Source organism: Heteronotia binoei, chromosome 1 (assembly GCF_032191835.1).
Source record: "Heteronotia binoei isolate CCM8104 ecotype False Entrance Well chromosome 1, APGP_CSIRO_Hbin_v1, whole genome shotgun sequence".
In the NCBI taxonomy this organism is placed as follows: domain Eukaryota; kingdom Metazoa; phylum Chordata; class Lepidosauria; order Squamata; family Gekkonidae; genus Heteronotia; species Heteronotia binoei.
Genome location: NC_083223.1, coordinates 223,386,974 through 223,401,795, shown reverse-complemented (window position 1 = coordinate 223,401,795; position 14,822 = coordinate 223,386,974). Strand labels below are relative to the sequence as shown.

Genomic DNA, 14,822 nt, shown 5'->3' with positions numbered 1-14,822 from the left:
GAGAGATTAATGCAAGTTTATTGGGCAAATGTTGGCTTTCACAAGTTTACTGGGCAAATGCTGGCTTTAAATAAGAGGTGTTGAGGCAGAGGATAGATACACTCTTCAGAGATCTTGAAATAAAAATATCAAGTAGTATTTATGAAACCACCAAGAGTTGTTGTTATTCCATAGTCAATACTAACAGTTTTATTGCAGCATAAGTTTTCAAGAATTAGAGCCCATTTAATCAGGTGGAAGATTACATATTTGTGCAAAATTACATATTTGTACACAACATATTGCGTACAATATGTGCAAAATTATATATTTGTACACTATTGTGCATTTGAAAGGGTGGAAATCTGTTGTCCTCTTGTTCTTGAATTAAAAAATAATAATAAATTGGGGAGGGCAGCTGGTTGGCTCCAGACTAAATTTTTCAGTGGTAGAATGGAACTTTCCTGCTTCCTGCTTTTTATGGCAGCCCATGGATCTCCCCAAAATGTTGCTGGTGCTGGGATGCTGAGGAATGACATGGGAGTGGAGGTGGAATCTGCAGTGGGCAGGAGAAAACAGTGGAAATTGCTGGTTTAGTCTGGATCCAACCCAACTTTTTGAGCATGTTCTCATCTTCCTATAATTTATTCGTTACTTGATGCTAAAGATTATATTATTATTATATTATCAGAATCTTGTATTCATGGTTATATTCTCAGAATCTTGGCAGCTAAAGGCTTGATTACGTAGAGACCGTACAAGTAAAACACTTCCTTTTGTCATAACAGTGACATAAAGATCTTATAGGGAAAGCAGAAGTGCAAGTGGCTCCAGCATCCTCTTTCTGCAGTTCTGGCATAACATGCAAAGAGGGAAACCCATGCGTCTCCCCATGATGAGATGCATGCTCTATACTCACATTGGACACCCACATCTAAATGGGAAATAGATGTGTGGCTTTCTCTTTGGATGTCACTCTTCATTACTGTAAGATCTGAAGCCATATAGTGATTGAATTAAACATTACTAGCTAGAGGCCCAAAATTATTTTGAATCCCATCTCCTCAGAAATACAATTTATTTAGACTAGAATCCACCAGAAGGTAATTAGGGAGAGAAAGTGTGAGGGAACTTGGTAACATTTTTAAGATACTTAACCTTGACATAATAGCTCTATGATACACTTTTGTAAACTTGAATTACAGAAGACGTGTTCTCTCTGAAGTGTTAAACCTGTTTCTGGACTGTTCCACTTAAGACTGCAGTGGGTAGGTGGGGATCAGTTAACTGAATGCTCCTCCACTTTTTTGTGTGTGTAAATATTCATTCATGTGAGTCTCCATAGGCAGCCTAAAATGGTGCATTCTTGGACACAGGTATACCCTGTCATTGGTAAGTCGATCTAAATGCTTTGTTTATCAAAAACCTATTCTAAAGAAAATGTTCATTTATATGGACTATTAAATAACTTCTGCAGATATTTATAGAACTTAACTTGCATGATACAGCTGGATAAGTGTTTTCCTGTCCCTTTGGTGGGATGCTGCTGCTACGCTTCCTGGAGTTCACTAGAGGTCCTTCTGACTCCAGTCCAACATGTGCCGGCAGTTGGAAGCAGTCACGGTTGTGCTCGCTCTGCAGGCAGCTAAACAGCTTCTCTGCCAGCTCTCTCGCTATTTCTTGCTCCTTCTGCTGCCTAGTGCTGTGGAGAAGAGGGAAGAGACAGCATGAGACATAGAGCTGGTTACTCCCTATGGGTGGTTGGCTCAGCTGCATGCACATTTACCCCTCAGCACACGAAGAAAAAACATTTATCCTTCTATCACTTGCATGTTCATGCTCTAAAATCCATTGGTTCTTTAGGACACAAGCTTGGGTTGTGGCAAAACAATAACGGCTATTTACTAATGCTGGATTATTTGAAAAATGAAGTATGTGTGTTTTTGGTTTTGAAAATTAAAAAGATTTGGATCATGTCTGGTTTGTATTCTGAAACATAGTGAAACTGAAAAATATACTGTGGCTCTAGAAAGGCAAACAGAATGTATTAAAGCAGTATTACAGTTAAGCATACATAGTATGTGTTGAAGTATCTACATTGCTAGAAAGTGATTCACAGTATATTGCAGATATTATGCCTGTGATGTCAGAATTAATGTATGTTAAATTTTATGGGGAAATCATATGGCTGTTTAGCCTTTGACCTGGGGAGGGGGATGAGGATTTTTAAAAAAGAATTTGCATTGTTTTGAAATGTTGATGATGTTGAATGCTTGAATAGTTACGGTAAATGTTCCAGCATTCTGAATAGTTTTCCATAGCAAAATAACTTTTTAAGAAGGAGAGGAAGAGAAAACTGTTGCTTCTAAAGAATAGCATTTGGTTATTGTGTCAATTTAGAACCATCTTACACTATCCTTGTCCTTCAAGTGCTGAAGGAGTGCTTCGAGCCACTTCAAGTAGTGCTTGCAGGGGTTGTCAAGCAGTCTCTAAAGCACTGAACAAGAAGGGGTCAGCTCTTACTTCTCACAGTCTGTTGAATTTAGTAACTAACAGCTACTTACAAAAGCATCTGGAGCCACATTGTGGATCTGGTACTACTGTGAAGAGGTATTAGCAGTGGTGGTAGCTATTTATGGTAAATCCTTTTGGTGTTCTTTAATGTGACCACAAACTAGGATGACTTGAATACATTACTTATGCTTATGGAAATAAGCAAAGTTCTGAGCTGCTTTCAGAAATGATTTTATAGATTTGTATATGATGTTAACATCTTCAGTGCTTCTGTGCCAAAAAGGAAGACTGGCATACATCTGATCATTTCTTGACCAAACTTACATATTCATTAGAATTCTGTTTAAGCATTTGTTTAATTCAAATGGTATACAAGGTTTTCCAAAATGAGCTAGTTTCATACTGATACTGTGCTTCAACCTCAAATTTTCAGAAACTATGAGTCAGGCACACTACGAAGAATGAGATTATATTTGGTTTCTGTGTTGCTGAAGGCACTCCATGGTCTCTTACAGTAATTGCATGATTTCAAACTTTTTTGTTTAAGTGTAAGTTGAGATTCTTTCACTTTCCAATCAGAGACTAAGTACCAAATATTGCTATCATTGTGATGGTGATGTGAGATTTTGAAAATGCTGCCAAATAATATTTCGTGAACCTGAGAATGTTTACTTTCTTTATGTCTCCTCTGCTTTTATTTTGCCACTAGTTCTGAGAGATTAAACTAGGAAACTGATGGAAGTAATTTGAAGTATTAGTAAATGCAAGTAAGCAATTCATTCTGGAAGCATAAAGGGCTCGGCTGCATTACTCAGGATTTATTACCTATGGCATCATATTCCAGCAGCTGTTCTGTGTGCTGCCGTCTTAAATTAATGTGCCTGATTGAATTGTCATGTATTCATGTACAAGTACACTGAGACCGTTACAGGCTTCCTGACATCTCTTTATTTTTATTCCAAGAATCGAAAGCTCCAGTATCCAGCTGGGTTTTTTGTGTTTTTCAAATTTGATTGCCATATATATCTGTAATCCCCCCTAGGAATTGAGTCCACACTGTTCTGTAGAGGTGATTGTTCTGCAGGCTCAAAAAGTACAAAATGCTGTCTGCCACTGTCCTAATGTTGACAATGTATTGAGGATTTCTTCACAAGTTCCATTTTATTTAAGGAGAAACTTTTTTGCACTGCATCTTATAACTGATTTAGAATGTTCTGCCTCAGTCTGAAGTTTACAGAACTTCAAAATCTGTGAAAACCCAAATTTGCCATTATTAAAAAAGATTTTTACCATCTAGCTTGTATTCTTTACTTTAAGTCTTTTACAACCACATCCTAAATGTATGTGATGATGTGTCTGGTTGCAATGTGGGAGTAATGTCTTTGCAGTAATGTCACTAGTGTACTATCTTTTATTTTGCCAGTAAGTTGTTCATTTGTGTTGGTACACAGGTTGTAGGATTGGACAGTTTAACCTGAGGCATGTTTTGAGTTCTGTTGCAAACAAATGACATTTTTATTTAAATGAGAGTTAAGATGTGAGAATCTTTGTCATTTAATAGGGGAAAAAATCTAGTAGTTATTGCAAGATTACTTGATATGAACTGGCATTATTGAATATGTTTATAAAAGATTTCTCCATAGCACAAATTACACTTTCTGATCATATACGGTTGCACAAATATTTATTTAAAGACCAGCAAGTCTGAGGACAAGGTGCTTCTGGTGGGAACGTACAAAATAAATTAAGGATATAGAAAGAAACCCCTTCATAAGGATGTAAAGATCTTTGCAGGACAGTCTGGCATTCTGTTTCCAACAGTGGCGAGGCAAATGTAGTCTGATCTAGCAGGGCTTTTTATAGTTTTATGTCTAGGCCAGGGGTGTCAAACTCATTTGTTAGGTGGGCCGGATCTGACATAAATGGGACTTTGTGGGGCCAAGCCATGCATGTCCTAAAATGTAATGCCAGATAGCAGAAATATAGACTTTATAGAGGACACAGGCCAACACAATTAAATATATCAATTTTTAACTTAAAATACAAACATGCTTGAAATTCTTGCAATATTTTGTTTAAAACAGAAAGGGGGAATAGTGGGATTTTGCAATGCAATTTTAAAAATAAAACATCAAGAAAAAGCACAAAGATCACAGCAGAAACTTTAAAAAATAAAATGCTCTCAGCCTGGGAAAACATGAAATGGCAGGGCATTGAATGCTTCTTCCCCCTCCCCAGGTCTACTAAGTTTAGCAATGTCTCTCCAGTGTTATATCCTTTGGCTGTGGGTTCCCAAGTTAGAGTACTCACTAGACACTAGTTTTTACTCCACTGAGAAGAGACAAAGCTGGCTCAAGGAATCAATGCTTGGTTTGCAATGACACAGTTTCAGGAAACTTCAGCTGGCCATAAGAACACTGGGAGGTTTCTTTCCACTGAAACAATAGACAAACTTGCAACGAAAACATGGAGTGAATTTTCTGTTCACATTTGCTCAACCCATAAGCCTGATGGGGAATCCATTCTGCATTTTCTTTGCAGCTTTGCTTTCAGCTTTAGCCTCTGCAAAGAGAAGGCAGAAGGAGCTGGGAACCTTGATGCAGACTTGGAGCTTCACAGGGTGAGGACAGGAGGGGGGAGGGGGGAAAAGAAAGCTCTATGGGCCTGATTGAAGCCCTGGGTGGGCCAGTTTGGCTCACAGGCTGCACATTTGACATCCCTAGTCTAGGCCATGCCCATTTACTCAACCAAGTCACATTGGTTGCTCTAAAGTGTTACTTGGAACCAGGGGTCATTTTATAGAAAATAGGTGATGGAGCTCATCCAGGAATTGTTATGCAGCTGCACCTACTATTCAGTGGACAAGGAGGTGGAACTCTCAGAAGGAGGAGGTGGAACTCTCAGAAGAAGAAGAAGGAACTCTCAGAAGGAGGAGGTGGAACTCTCAGAAAGGTTCAGGAGCTGTGCTCCTGTGAGCTCCCACTGAATCCGAGGTCTGCTTGGAACCTTCTGTAATTTGTTGCAGATTTGAAAATTAACAAGGAGTTCAACAGAGTTAAATATCTAGAAAGCATTCTGACTGGGAAAGTATTAGAGTTGAAACTATGGTGTACAACTTGAAATTATTTCAGTTTTGCCTTTTTAAAAAGTTGATGAACTGATGATGCCTCAAGTTAAGACATAGGGTAATGGGGGGGGAGGTGAATACTTCAGTTTTCTAATAAGCTGTTTTCCCTCTACCTATAAGTTACTTGTCTACTTCTGCAGTTACTTGTCTAGTCAATCTCAACTTATTACCTGATGCAGCATTTTCTTTTAATTTTCCAATTAATTCTATACTGGATTTGATGGAAGTTGTAGTTTGTGATTAATATGTGGGGTGGATCAGGCTTAACTGTGTGACTACCCTTGGAATTTTTAATGGAGGATTTTAGCTGTGTGGTTGAGACTGTGTATGTTTTGTATTTTTGCACTCACATTTATTGGGAGTTTATCTGTTTGCACTTCAAGGTTGATGATAGTTAGAAGATATGGTGAAGTTTGCAAGGAAGACTTCTTTCTGTAGGGAGGCTGAAATTTTTCAAGTCCAGTAGGAAATCTCTCTAGATTTGGTGCCCTTCTCTTGACATGTAGAATTGCTCAGTTTCCTGTGTAGATTCAGGTGAGTAGCTGTGTTGGTCTAAAAGCAACCGAACAAAGCTTGAGTCTAGTGGCATCCTGAAGACCAACAAAATTTAATTCTGTGTATAAGCTTTTGTGGGCATGCATACAAAAGCTTATACCTAGAATTAAACTTCGTTGGTATTAAAGGTGCCTCTGGACTCAAATCTTGTTCTGTTTCTTGTGTAGGCAGGAGTCCATGCCTAAGCAGAACTATACTGGCCTTGCTCACTGTAAAAGATACTAGTGCTTGACTCTGAAAGATATATCAAGGGTGGACTGACTTCACTCTGCTTTTTAAAAAAAACAATTCTTGTGATTTACCAGTGTGGATTGCATTCTTCTAAATAAGAAGGCATACTTATGATTAAGACAGAGCTAATCCATGCAATTTTGAACACGTGCTCCTGTTTAAAGAATACAAATCCCTCTTCAGATCTGATCAAGGTTCACTGGTCCAGCATTCTTTACAAAAATCAGTAGGTTCAGCAGAAAATGACTAGTGATCCATCAGTGGACCTTAGTAAGATACCTCGTACTTGTTAAGGGCTGACTGAAAAATGACTGAGCAGTTTTTGAATGCTTACAATGGTAACTATGTCTGTGGAAGGATATTCGGCTCTTTTTGTTTGAGTCATGGTATCAGTTTGTATCTGCTTTATCATAAAGGCTTAGGGGTGGTTATATGTTCAAAGACTGGTGAAAAAAAAATACTGTGAATCCCGTTAAAAGTAATGGGAACTGTGCTACAGCAATATCATTTAGGCTGTATTTACTGACTTCATGAGAGACAAGCACTTTTTAAATCTCTTTGGTCCCATTTCAACTTTTTTTTACTTTAGAAGACTAGTATCTAGTAACTAGAAGACTAGTAACTAATACCTTTGTGACTAGAAGAGAACTGAGATTTTTCAGGATTGTGCCTAAGAAAAAAAGTGCTGTCTGGGGTAGATTGTGACATTTTTGACAGGCACCAACAGCCACATGTTTTAAAAGCTTTTGTTTAATAATAACCATGAGGAGGAATTACATCATGATGAGTACTATTTGAACAGAACTGAAGTTGTGTATATTTGGAATACAGATGTAAACTATGTATGTTGAAAATGTATCTCTGCTTTACATAACTAAATTATTTGATGCTCCTGATCTTTTTGATCTTGCAGTACCACAGAAAGTCCTTTCTGAAAGCCTCAGATTGATTTCGCTGTTAACCACATGAAACAATATTTTAATTTCTTGACTTGCAAAATTTGTCATTAGAAATCAGTGTAAGTTTTTAGGTACACAGTCCCATAGGTCCCATTACAAGTTTGTATGTTTTGGTAGCTAGCTGCACAGTTCTGCTTTTGGGTGTATATGTGAAACTAACATCTTGATCGGCTTTGAACAAAACTTGTGCAGGTGGTTCCTTGAGAGAAGAGAGAATGTCTTCATGAGGCTTTTTAGTATTTTGCAATACCCATGTACTGTGCAAAAAAAAAAAAAATCCCACTTGCTCTAATTCCCAAATTCCAATTCCTAAATTTAACTGGGAGGAATACAGCATTTCTTCAAAAGACTAAAAACATCATTGATTATCCTCAGTCTTGTCAACTGTGTGCTTTTGCAAAGAAAGGCATTGCTTTGCGGGATTTGGAATTTCCTACAGCGAACGGGTCTTCCAGTTATCTATGCAAAACCATAAAATACCAATATGCATGAGCCAACACATGTCAAATTTTATGAGATGTTAAGATGATATTTCAGTGTAGAAAACTTACTTTCTGTGACATGGTCTATCAGTGAACTAGGCTAGCACAGCACAATCTTTGGTGTAAAAGGGCAGTGTTTCCTTGACCTAATTAGTAAGAAGTTAATCAGAAACTTCTTGGTTAATCCTAAATAGATTATGGGGGGAAGCAAGTCTCAAACTGTCCTTTATTTGCCAAGCTTGAGAGGCACCATCCATGTGTGAGGACGTTTCCATTGGCAGAAGAAGTGTTGTTCTTGGCTAGGTTGCTATATGATATGGTTCTGCATGGTCCTCTGGAGGGAAGTACTAATGGGTAGTTTGAAGTCCCTTTTCACCACATTTGTGGCTGTGTAGTGCCTGCCAGCCCTGCCATTTCAGCTGGGTGCCTTGGGCAGAAAAATGTTTTGGGTTGGCACCAATATAGTGTATGTAAGTTGCATGCTGCATTGGATGTCAGGGTTTACTGGAGTGGCATTTGTGGTCTTTCTCTTTTCTGCTTTTTTGGGGATGGGCTTTACCCTGACATTGAGAGAAATGGGTCTCCTGAGTGGGTGTGGGCTGGGTGTAGTTTTTTTTTAAAAAAGTCTTAATTGGTAGGAGTATCAGTGTTGCGCTAGATCATTGTATTCTGCTCTTAACATCTCAATCCAAAGCTGTAAAGGAGTGTCTGATGATACAATCCTCCACCCCCTGCATATTTCTAGAGAGTTGCCTGCTCTGATATACCTTGTGATGGTGTAACAGATTGTGATCAAATTTTGGGTAAATGGGAGAAAAAATTATTTAGCTTTGCAAGATGCCATTGTGGAGAGCTCTTTTTGAGATACACCATTGGACAGTCAATTCTGTTGGTTGGTTCCCCACTCCCGCTCTTACAATAATCAAAAGATTAGTAATAGAGCAAGCCAAGTATTGAAAGGACTTTGCTGAATGAAATTCAGCAGCTAAGCAAGTGACTGAAATTGGGCCTGATACAAACTGTGTTTTGAAAACTGATAGGGCCTTTCACTACTATAATGTGAAAACAATACATTTGAAAGCCAAGCAAATGTGAGTTTGGCTCGGAAATAAATTTTCCATCCAGATTGGAGCCAGGCACATTTGCTTAACATTTTCACTGCTCAGCTAGCTTTTGACTGTTGTGAGATTGGAAGCTGTATGTATTCCCCTGTGATTCCTTTGCGTTTTAATGCCAAGTTTGTGGAATACTCTGGGTAAGAAGTACTGTCATGCTTGCTTACATTCTCAGCTCATGTTGAAGAGGAAAAAAGTCAGCTCAGTATCATAAGAACTGAAAAGCACTTAAAAGTAATCTTGTTAGGCCCCCTGCAGTGGTAGTGTTACATAGACTGAAATAATCTCTGATAGGTTCTTCTTCTTCTTCTATAGGTGTCATACAGTCTCTTCAGCATGTTGCCATTTAGAAGTCAAAAGTTCTTAATTAAACTCTTTTGGCTGTGCAGTGTAGCTGTTCACTGGCTTATATTAGCACCAAACCTTGCTTCTTAAACCTGATCATTATTTCTTTGTGTAAGATATCCACTAAAATCCTTTCTTTTTATAAACCTGTAGGTTTGCCAGGCCTGTTAACCAGTGGGAGATGGGGTTGGGGGGATATGGAGGAGCAGCTATCAGCAATGTTGTGATGTCACTTCTGGGTTTTCATGGAAGTGACATCACACTTTTCTAGGAATTATCAGAAATTCTGTTTTTACTATAGGTTTCCAGTTCTAATTTTTATTTCTTTCTGCTACGAGTGTAGTGAGCAAGGCTCACTTGGGGGCAAGAGATTCCAACTCCCAGCAGGCATATGACAGCTGTGCACTATTTTGCTGGAGTAAGTGTTATTTTTATAAACAGTAACTGCAGACAACGTCTAATTTCACCATTAAGAGACCTGACCATCCCAGCTAATAGAATTCTGTGGCAACTAAATTAGATGTAACAGGAGCAGGCCCAATTGTTTGTTTAATTGTCTGCTTTCTTAATACATAAAGTGAGTGGAGGGTTAATATTTATGATGAGAGAGGCACATGGGTGAGGGAAGCTGAACCCTGCCACCTCCCATGCCTTCTGTGATGCTTTATTGCTTCAGATAATGTGGCGGTGAATACTAAAGGGACAATCTTGTGTAAATTCAAGCAGCAGGCTACTGCTTTTATTTTTGAGTAAACATACTTGTGAAGAAGCAGCATATTGTGCATTCTTAGTAACAGATCGACTTGAGAAGAAGCAGCAACACACTACTTAAGAATCATATTACTACACCTTGGAGATTACTGGTAGAAAGATGCAAGATATGGTAAAAAAGCGAATATCAATCTTTTGATGTAATAACTTTTCAATGAGGAATCCTGGCAGTGAAACACTAAGCAGAGATAAAAAGCAGGATTAAGTATAGAATGCATTATCTGTTCATTGTACAGTATGTTCATGGGCCTGCCATGCCAGAAAAAAAACCATACAGCTGGAGCAGATATATTTAAAGGGTAAAGCTAGTCAGGTGTACTTATAAAGATTATGTACGCCAAAGGATTTGTTGAGACTTTGTTATACGGTGTTTTCATACCACTGGATCTGAACCATCAATGCGACCCCTCCCCTGAGGTACTGTTGGTTCTGATAAAGTTAACAAAAGTTCTTTCTCAATTGCTTAGCCCTCAGTGGCAAAATGTTTTGGTGAAGCAACAAACCTACCTATGGCAGTCAAAACTTCCTCTTCTGAGGAAATGATTCATTTGCCAATATTATTTTCATCCAGGGCTTTTTTAATAGCAGAAGCTCCTTTGCATATTAGGCTACACCCCTCGATGTAGCCAATCCTCCAAGAACTTACAGGGCTCTTCTTGCAGGGTCTACTGTAAGCTCTTGGAGGATTAGCTACATCAGGGGGGCATAGCCTAATATGCAAAGGAGTTCCTTCTACAAAAAAGCCATGTTTACATCCATTTAAGGTTTGTCTGTAATAGCTGACCTACAACCCCCAGTTTGTTTCAATACCTAGTCAATAAATATCGCTTAGTTATTAATTGAGCTTTTTTGTAGTGTTTATGTCAGTGCTGTGAGGATAGTCTACAGTTAAAATGCTAAAGCAAAAACTGAAGAATTAAACAATGAAATACTTAAGTTTTCTTGAGTAATCTCTTCAGGGTGTACTGCATGATTCTGGATATTAGGAATAGATGTGAGAAATCAGATTCAGATGTCTGCTTGGCTATGAAACTTGCTAGGTAATCTTGAACATCTCACCTTAATTTGCATAATTATTAGATACAGTAAAGAAGATGCAAATGTAACTAATCAATAAAAATTTTGCAGACTAGAGATTACTGTAAAAACACATCAGCCACCCAAAATGGCATTGGCATGTCTAGTTCTTCGTCCTCTGTAGCATCTACTACACTTCAACTGTGTCCAAGTGTCATGACGTTCTGAGGGTCTTGCACCACATTTCTGTGACTGCTGGTGCTGTTGGCTGGCAAAGGAATGTCATGACATAGAGGCACTTGGAAATGCTTGCTTGCTGCATCTTCAACTCAGCTTATCCATAATAATTTCTTTTGTAGGAGATGATCCTACAAAATGTTTATATTTAGCCTTTTCAGTGTTTACAGATCATAAATATTTTTGTCTAGTTAGGTCTTCTGTTCAGCTGATGTGAATGTCTGGGGAGGTTTGGAAAGCAGCAGTTGTACTTTGCTATGGGCAAATGGCTAACATGTGCAGGCTCAATAGATCTCCAGTTGGTGCTTCCCAAGGGCAAAACTATAACCTTAAGAGAATGATAGATGCACTAATGTTATGCTCAGAAACCTTAAATCTAAGAAGTAGATTTAATAAGCAAAGAATTAGGAGTGAATCCTAAAACAATCTCAGGTTCCTTGATGATTTAGTCAATGAAAAAAAAAACCCTGTGTATATTTTATTATGAGTTGTCATTCTCATTTGTTTAATTTGGACAGAAAAATATAGGCCTATAATAGGAGGTAGGGGTGGGGAGGGAGAGATGCTTTTTGGAAACTTAATTTTCTTTATGTTGCTTTGATCCAGCTTCCGGGCGGCAGCCTGAAGATACACGGCCAGAAATATGGATTGCACAGGAATTGCGGCGCATTGGAGATGAATTTAATGCTTCCTACTGTCCAAGAAGGGTAATTTTTAATATTTTTATTTTTCCTTTTTTGGCTACAGTCCTGGAGTATAGCCTTGCACCCAAACAAGGGGCTCTTCCCTTTTGGGTTCTGCAGGATCCTGTTAGCCTTTTTGTAAGGCTTTGATCTTACCTCTGAGTGTTTTAGGTTTCAAAAGAGCAACCTTTCCCACCCATTTAAATTGCTCATTCTTTGTACAGCATTGTAACAAACTCAGGGAAAGTTCTAGATTACCGTGTCATATGGTCAAAGGAGGAAATAGGCAATAGTAGCATAACCATTCATTTCCGGTACATGGTGCAGGAAATGTAAATCATGTTAATCTCTCTGGGCCTTGCTAAAACCTGATTTATGCATTTTGTGGGCCTCAAAATCTACAAGCGGTCCAGGCCTCTGAGAAAGCCTGCCTGGTCTATGCTTTTTAATTGTTCCCCACTCCACATTGTTATTCTCTTGCTCTTATTCAAAGTCTCCTCCCTGGAATTAGAATCAGTCTTACTTACATTTTTATCAGAGGTGTTGAACTCATTTGTTACAAGGGCTAGATCTGACATAAATGTAACTTTGATTATGATGATGCACACAGACAGCTGGTTCTGCATTTAAATAAACACAAACTGAGTTATTGAAAAGACAGGAAAACAAAGGAAACACTAGAATGCAATATTTAATAGATCAGAGGTGTTGAACTCATTTATTACAAGGGCCAGATCTGACATAAATGTAACTTTGTCAGACCAGACCATGTGTGCCATAAAATGTAACATGAGGTACCAGAGATATAAACTTCACAAAGATGATTTCAGATGCCAAATGGCAATAGGCTTGATTGGATTGGGTGTGATATGCAGAAGGGTAGTAGGCATGGAGATATCATTGGTATTGAGGCAGGAAATCTAGGTCTCAATTTGGTTCAAGAGGATGCAAAGAATAAATGGACATAAGTCTGAAGAAGTGAGCAGTGACTCACAGAAGATAGACTACTTACTAATGGACTCTTACTCTTTCTATAGCTATAGGAAACCACAACATTCAAAAACAAGTGGAGAGAGCATTTTAACTTTCCAGGACATTCAGTTGCTGACCAGAGAGTAGCAGTTCTCTTACAAAGACTTTCAGAGGGAGATTAGAAAGAGAGTCTGCTGAATTGCAACTGATAATGAAGCTCAATATATCCTCCTGGGTTGAACCGAGACCTCGGTTTCTTCTCTCCTTACCAATGGCTGCTATTGTTATTTGGCATCTGAAATCACTTCATTCTCCAAGATATAAGGACAGATGGACTCACATTCTAGCTGCATCTGAAGAAGTGAGCAATGACTCATGAAAACTCATTCCCCACTCCCACAAATTTTGTTAGTCATTGCTACTGGACTCTTGCTCCCTTTCCACTAATAAAGATTGCAAGCTGTGCTGTTAGGTTTCTTTTACTATTTTTTTTCCATCTGGTAGAACTGGAAAGGAGGATCTCTGCAAGTGAAATAATGTGTTGTTTTCAGACTGGACAAAATCCACTCACTGCTAGTGATGATAATAAAAAGTTTAAAAAGCAGGAGGGGGGTGTAAATGTGAAGAAAGGTAGCCAGTGAAGTGGGAGAGAGGGAGACCACGTGATGAACTGGAATATATGGAACCATACATTTATTTTTAAATACTTAGCCATCAGCTTCCCATCATTAAACCATGGAATCAAATCCAAACATTGTATTCCTAATCAAGGTCTTTTTGAAAGAAAATAAAATCCCAGATATGCACAGAGAAACCTAAACGTAAAAAAACCTTTTCAGAATAAGCCAAAACATCTTATCCCAGATACATCTCTTTCCTGCCACCCTTTCTTTTCTAATGTGTGTGTATTTTTCTAACGTGTGTGTGCGTAATTAGGTCTCAAAGTAAACAGCAGAGCAGGGCTTGTCAGAAGAATCTCCCCCCTCTCCTTCTAAAGAAGTGTGCAAGCACAGGAAAGTTTATACACGGAATAAAACTTTGTTGGTCTTAAAGGTCCCATAGGACTCCCTTTTCTTGTGCCTTTTATCTCTTTCCTTCCACCTTCCTCTCTCCCTCTCCAAATAAGAGGAAGCAGGAAAGAGTGGAGGGAGCTTTTCTTTGGTGAATGCATGTGCACTCTTTTTCCTTCCCCCTTGCTTCCTCCCCAAAAGAGGGATGAGAGGCTTGGAAGAGAGCAGCCTCAGTGGGGAAAGCAGGAGAGATTAGAGGGAGCTTTTCTCTGGTGAATGCATGTGAATTCTCTTTTTCCCTCCCCCTCGCTTCCTCCCTAAAGGAGGAAGAGAGGCTTGGCGATGCAACAGTGGCTAGAAGAAGGAAGCAAGAGACACCCAGTTCCTCGCATCCAGCCTACATGTTTAAACACCTCTGGTTTATATTGATTTAAAATTTTTTTATCATTGTGCTTTTATTGTTGGGTTCTTTTAATTAGTTTTTATTTTTGTTTACATTACTATTTTGATATATTTCTTCTTGAACATATTGGGAAAGATAATTTATAAACAGCACCTATATATAAAAGGATTAAAGTTGCCTTCAGTTGATCTGATCAGAATTCTGGCACTGCTCTTCTTTCTATCCAGTTCCCTGTCCCCTTGCTGTTGCACTAACCATTGTGAAAGCCTTGTGGATTTGTTTTCACACATGTTAAACCTGACCACTTTGTTTCCAGAATCTGCTTACTTCCTGACATGATTTGATGTTTCAACCCCACCACAATTTTTGTAGAACACTGCAGAAGGTGTGTGTGGAGAAGCATAAGGATGCAGTTGCCACAA

General features: G+C 38.6%; 1 protein-coding gene and 1 long non-coding RNA gene across 2 annotated transcripts in view; one reads left to right on the top strand and one right to left on the bottom strand.

Annotated features, from left to right (window-relative positions):
* The window catches only part of BCL2L11 (BCL2 like 11), a 37,998-nt gene that overhangs the window by 6,562 nt on the left and 16,614 nt on the right, over positions 1 to 14,822 (top strand). Inside the window, exon 3 of the mRNA XM_060248293.1 lies at positions 11,939 to 12,039. Coding sequence (XP_060104276.1) covers positions 11,939 to 12,039 — 101 coding nt within the window. The remainder of the gene's footprint in view (positions 1 to 11,938; positions 12,040 to 14,822) is intronic.
* Positions 509 to 14,822, bottom strand: part of LOC132578357 (uncharacterized) — a 39,894-nt gene continuing 25,580 nt past the window's right edge. The window contains exon 2 of the long non-coding RNA XR_009555879.1: positions 509 to 1,681. This is a non-coding gene — a long non-coding RNA (uncharacterized LOC132578357). The remainder of the gene's footprint in view (positions 1,682 to 14,822) is intronic.